We start from the raw sequence: 5,688 nt of genomic DNA, 5'->3' as shown, positions 1-5,688 counted from the left end.
GCATCTCTAGCTCTGCCTGGGTGCAGTCTATTATTCCTGCAGTGTATCTGATAACAGGTATAACCCAGGTGTTTATGGCTTGTATGGTGTTCCCGCCATTGAGTTTGGACTTGAGGATTTTTCTCACTCTCCTGATGAAATTCTTATAGTAGTTAAAAAGTTTTTATTGCACCCAGACCCAAGGAGACACGGACACAAAATGCGTTATGGAGGAATTGGCCACTTTATTAGGGGTACAAGATTTTATTTTAAACAGTGCCTGCAAGGCACAGCAGCTGGGATTGGCATTCACAACAGCAACAGTGCGGACCCAAATGGGGCGGCCCACCACGTGGCCGCCCCGCCCTAAAAGCTCATGGCGCAGACACCTTGGCTCCAGGCGGCCCACCTTCCAGAAGGGGGTGCCCTTCATCGCTGACCTAAGGTCAGGTCTCTGCAATTAACGCCACCCATCCGACGCTGTAAAGCCATACGGAAGGGTGTCATTTGCAGAGAGGTAGGAGCAAGGCAGCATCCCTGATCTGTCAAGCCTCAACTGATCCGCCCCTCCTCCTTACAGCTAACAAGCTTACCTAAGGTGCTGCACTGCATTAGCCGTTCACCTCCGCACTGTGCCCGCCACAGCGGCCGTCAGCCTAGCTTGACGCCCCACCACCCCACAAGCCTAACAGCACTGTTGCCAACCCCAGCTGCAGATCATCCAAGAAATACCTCATGCCCATGGGGGACAGGTGCACGCCATCACCCCTGAACAGCTGGGGGAGAGAGAACACAATGTCATCGTGCGGAATGCACCCACCCCCTTCAGCGGCAATGAAGCGTGCCACGGCCGCATTCACCCCACACCTGGCCCTATCTACCTTGCTCTGCTTTACTGCCCCCCTCCAGACTCACCGCTGGGTGATGTCAGACCAAATGACCACCAGCCCAGGGCACCAAGAGAGGACGACCGCCAGGTCCTGGACAAGCGGTCTTGAAAGCGAGACGCCAGACTGGTTCACCAGGTCATTGCCTCCAAAATGCAGCAGCAGGACATCCGGTGCAGGATTCCCTTCAAGGTACTCACGATGCATCAGCAGGAACTGGGCCCTCCGCATGCCCCGCCAGCCTAGCCACTGAACCGTGGCCCAACGCCACAGACCAAGCTGGGTTCCGGGGTCGGCACCCTGCGCCCACTTGTGTGCCCAGAAAATGAATGAATGGCCCAGTATGAGGACTCTGGCGCGCTGCCTGGCCGCCCGTGGTCCCGTCGTCTGCGGCCCTGTGCGAGAGGAGAAAGCATGGTGAGTGAAAGCATGGTGAGTGACACACATAAACAGGCAGGGCCAGGGGGTTGGGGGGGGGTGCGCCCGCTACCGCCTACCGCACGTATCTGCGGTAGGCCACAGACCACCACCTGCCCAGCCGCCGGATTTCTGGGCCCGAGTAACCCATGTGTGCGGCAATGGAGGCCGCCCCAATCCAAAAGGAGTGGGGGGCCAAGTTCTGTGTGGGCACCCCAGCTGCCATGAAAGCCCTCCTCATCACCGCCCAAAATTGGAATTGGGTCACGTGGCGCCCATCAGCATGGACAAAGAGACACCCCATAGCTGCTCCCCTGGCCGCCGTGTAGGCCACCAGCGCTCGCACTGGGCACAAGCCCGGATCGCCTGCGGCATGCAGAGTTACCCTCTGACCCCTGCCCCTCTGATCTGTTTTCAAGAACCGAAGGTGGAGCACCACTCGGGTAGTACCTATGGCGAGGTCACTAAATTGGAGTACCCTACCCGTAGGGCCGCGCCTGCCCCTGGAAACATCTCTCCCACCCTAAAGGCCCCAAAGAAGGCGACCAAGGCCGCTGCCCGGAACAAGGCTTCCTCATAAGGGGACAAACAAACTCCCGTTAGCTGCCGCAGAGCCTGCTGCAGAGCCTCCGGGGTGACCGGCCTACGTTGGTCCGGCTGCGCGGGCGTCTCCCTCGCCCAGCCTTCCAGCATGCGCTGGACCCTGAAGTCCCTGGAATGATTGGGGAGGCCCCTAGATTTTAGAAAGAAAGCCAGCGCGGCAAGGTGGCCGGCCATGGTGCTTACCGCCAGCCCCTGGGCGCGAAGGTGCACCAGATATTGCATTAGCTGTTCCGGCAGCACTGGCCACACGTGGACCAATCCTACCTGAGATCTAAACCGCAGAAAAGCCCTGACCCTTTTGTCGTAGGCGACATGTGTCCTGGGCGCTATGGAAGCTTGTATGGCCCTAAACGCCTCTACATCCCAAGACTCCATAACCAATCGGGCACCCGCTCGGGCTGCTTGGCGGCTCCGGGTGCCAGCTTCTGGAAGCGCTGCATCTGGAAGCGAGACAGGGTGTCTGCCACCTCGTTCTGCACCCCTGGAACGTGCTGGGCAGTGAAAAGCGTGTTATGGTGCAGGCATGTTAAGACCAGGGCTCGCAGCAACCCCATCACCCTCTGTGACTTGGAGGTCTGGCTGTTAATAATCTGGACCACGGCCAAGTTATCGCACCAGAACCGCACCACCGAGTCCTTGAAGGACTCGGCCCAAATGTGCACTGCCACCACTATGGGGAAGAGCTCTAGGAACGTGAGATCCTTTGTGATCCCCAGTTCCGCCCAACTGCTCGGCCACTGTTCAGCGCACCAGCACCCTCTGAGGTACAGGCCGAAGCCAAGACCCCCAGCGGCGTCGGACTGCACTTGGAAATCAGCCTCGAGCAGCTGGGAGGACCGCCAGGAGGACACCCCATTGAAAGACTCCAGGAACTTAAGCCAGAGCCCCATATCTTCTCTCATAGCGGCAGTCACCCTGATGAGGAAGTGGGGCCGATCGCACCCCACCATGGCGTCACACAGGCGCCTTAGAAAGGGGCGACCTGGGGCCACCACTCTGCAGGCGAAGTTGAGGTGGCCCACAAGCGACTGCAACTTGCGTAGCGTGACCTTCTTGGCCCCCCTACATTCCCTGAGCAACTCCCTCATTGTACAGAGCTTGCCCTCGGGGAGGCGTGAGAGCTGCCCCACCGTGTCCAGCTCTATCCCCAGAAATGTGAGCTTCGTGGTCAGACCCTCAGTCTTGTCCTTCGCCAAGGGCACCCCCAGGTCATGGCAGAGTGCCCTGAATGTGTGCAGTAAGTGTAGGCATTGGCCAGAGCCCTCTCCCCCTGTGAAAATAAAATTGTCTAGAGAGTGAGCGGAGGAGCTGAGCCGCGCCTCCCGGTGAAGTGCCCATTCCAGCATAGTGCTGAAGGCTTCAAAGGCTGCGCAGGAGACTGAGTATCCCATGGGGAGGGCCTATCGATGTAGAACCCCCCTTTAAATGCGAAGCCCAATAGGTCAAAGTCATAAGGGTACACGGGCAGCAGGCGGAAGGCGGATTCGATGTCGCACTTCGCCATCAGGGCCCGAGGCCCACAGCCCTGGATCATGGTCACAGCCTCATCAAAGGATGTATACCGGACCGAGCAGAGCTCTGCCGGTATGCCATCGTTGACCGAGTCACCCCTGGGGTAGGACAGGTGGTGGATAAGCCTATACTCTCCTGGCGCCTTTTTGGGCACCACGCCTAAAGGGGATACCCGCAACGTTGGCAGTGGCAGCCTGGCAAAGGGACCCAGCACCCTCCCCAGCGACACTTCTTTGGCAATCTTTTTTGCGACTATGTGTTCCATTGATTTTCATGTGTTCCACTGATTTTAAATTGTGGGCAAAGCTATGGACCCGCTTGGATTGGCATGGTATCCTAAATCCTTCCACAAAACCATCCTCTATATAGCGTGCGCGCTCCCTGTCGGGGTAGTCGCGCAGCAGCCTCTAGAGCATCGGGATTCTAATTGGGCTGGGGACCTTTTCCAGCAGCGGCTGCTGGGCCCTTTCTGCCTCCCGGGCTTTGGTATCCCCCCTTTTCCTTAAAGGCTTTGGCCCTCTGGCAGTAAAGGCCAGCGTGCCGCCCGCCGCAGAAGCCACAGTCATGCCGGTATTTGCACGGGGAGCGCGTGCACTTCCCATTCTTGTTAAACTCCCAGCATACCAGGGGACCTTGAACACCCTGGGCGCCCACAGCCGAAGCTGCTGACGCTGCCAGAGTCTTGGAAATGAGGTGCCCGCTGTCGGCACGCTCGCCAACCAGGGGCCTCGCGGGCGTCATGATCTGAAGCCATAGCTCAGGGTGCTGCCTTTCCCAAGATATCCCCGCATAGTTGGAGGCGCGCTCGCGGAACGCCTGGTCGTAGCGCTCCCAGGCATTACCCACAAAGTCCATGAAGGCTCTGTGGATAATATCAAAGTACTTGACGAGCGCGGGACCCCTCTCAGGATATTTTTGCATTAAAACGCCCATGTAGATTGTGTACCCTGAAACCCAATTGGCCCAATTACAGTCAATGGGTTTCCTCTTTGTCCTTTCCTTGTCCCTCCCTTGGGACCCGTCCTTCTCCAATGGCTCAGGTTCCTTGAAGAGCAATTGAAATATATCAATGCACTCTCCCTTCCAAATCCGCTCCTTAACCGCTGGCAAAAGGTGGTCTCCCAACGGTACTGGCCCATCTCCGGTGTGCCAAGCGGAGCCGAATTGCGCCTCTGGCCCCTGGGGGGGCAAAGCGGCACTCCCCTGCCAGACCTGATTACAGGTGGCGTGCGGAGACGCCCAGTTAACTGGCCCGGGGTACCAACCGTATGGTCCATAGGGGGCATTAAAAGGCAAACCCCAAGGCCAAGCTCCTTGTGGGGACTCACCATCGTCATCCCTGCTGTCCCCGCGGTCCTCGCCGTTGCCCGGCCCTGGCTCAGCCCGGTGTGGCCTGCTCCCCGCCGGTTCTGATGGCGATGGTCCAGTCGCCGCCTCCAATGCTGCTAAACGTTCAGCAAAGCCCTGCATCAGTTTAGCCTTCTTATCAGCCCTGGTTACCTTTTTTGCCTGTGGGGGCACCCCCGAAGGCCCACCACCCGAATCATTCCCCCCTGGTGTGGCGCGCTGCTTCTCCAGGGCCTGAAGCCATGCGATAAGCGCCCTGATGGCTCCCAGCTCCAGGTCACCCTCGTCATCGGAGGACTCCAAGGGGACGTAAGGCCTTTTGGCTGGCCGCGTTGGTTTGCCACCCTTCTTGGCTGGGGCCTTCCCACCCTTTTTAACTGGGGCCTTTTTAGGGCCCATGGCTGTGAAGGCCTGGCTCGCAAAGTAAAGCCCAAGCCGGTGCGAAGGCACAAAATGGGGCCCGGACCAGCAAGGGAAGGCCTGGGAAGGGCCTGGTAAGGCCTGCGAGCCCAAAGCCTGCCCTTATTTGCAGACGCAAGGCCCACCCATGCCAGTGCGAGGCCTGCATGGGGCCTAGGCCTAAATGGGGCCTAGGCCAGCAGGGAAAGGCCTACGGGCCCAAGCAAAAGGAAAAAACTTCGCTTAATCACAAGAGCAGGGCCGAAGCCGGAGCAAGGCCTAAATGGGGCCTGGATCAGCAGGAGAGCCTGTGGGCCCCCTAAACCAGGGAAGAGGGCTAGGGTCAGGATGCCTCGCCCCCCCCAGGCCGCTGCGGATGCCGCTAATGGCCCCCCACCTGCTGGGCCCACCAATGGCCAGGCCGCACCATTAACCCCCGCTGCGGGCCCTCCTTAACCGGGCCGAAGCACCCCCCCCCGGGAGCAGCGAGGCTTAAAAGCCTCGGCTCCAACACGGTACAGGCCGCCAATAAGGCTCCGCCGCC

The 5,688-nt window shown here is 59.2% G+C and overlaps 1 protein-coding gene across 1 annotated transcript; it reads right to left on the bottom strand.

Moving 5' to 3' along the window:
* Positions 1-355: 355 nt before the first annotated feature.
* Positions 356-5,395, bottom strand: LOC128331678 (uncharacterized). The gene is made up of 2 exons (XM_053265386.1): positions 4,727-5,395; positions 356-1,261 (listed from the first exon to the last, which is right to left on the bottom strand). The coding sequence occupies exons 1-2, from the start codon at positions 5,142-5,144 to the stop codon at positions 891-893; spliced, it is 789 nt and encodes a 262-aa protein (XP_053121361.1). The 5' UTR covers positions 5,145-5,395; the 3' UTR covers positions 356-890.
* Positions 5,396-5,688: the final 293 nt, after the last annotated feature.

The sequence above is a fragment of the Hemicordylus capensis genome, chromosome 6 (assembly GCF_027244095.1).
Source record: "Hemicordylus capensis ecotype Gifberg chromosome 6, rHemCap1.1.pri, whole genome shotgun sequence".
Taxonomy (NCBI): Eukaryota; Metazoa; Chordata; class Lepidosauria; order Squamata; family Cordylidae; genus Hemicordylus; species Hemicordylus capensis.
The sequence above is the reverse complement of the archived record's forward strand: the minus strand, read 5'-3'. Positions and strand labels throughout refer to the sequence as shown.

Coding starts and splice junctions, on each gene's coding strand:
- LOC128331678 (XM_053265386.1), bottom strand. CDS start 5,144: ATGGGCCCTAAAAAGGCCCCAGTTAAAAAGGGTGGGAAGGCCCCAGCC. Junction 1,262..4,726: donor GGACAGCAGGGATGACGATG/GTGAGTCCCCAC, acceptor CCTCTCGCACAG/GGCCGCAGACGACGGGACCA.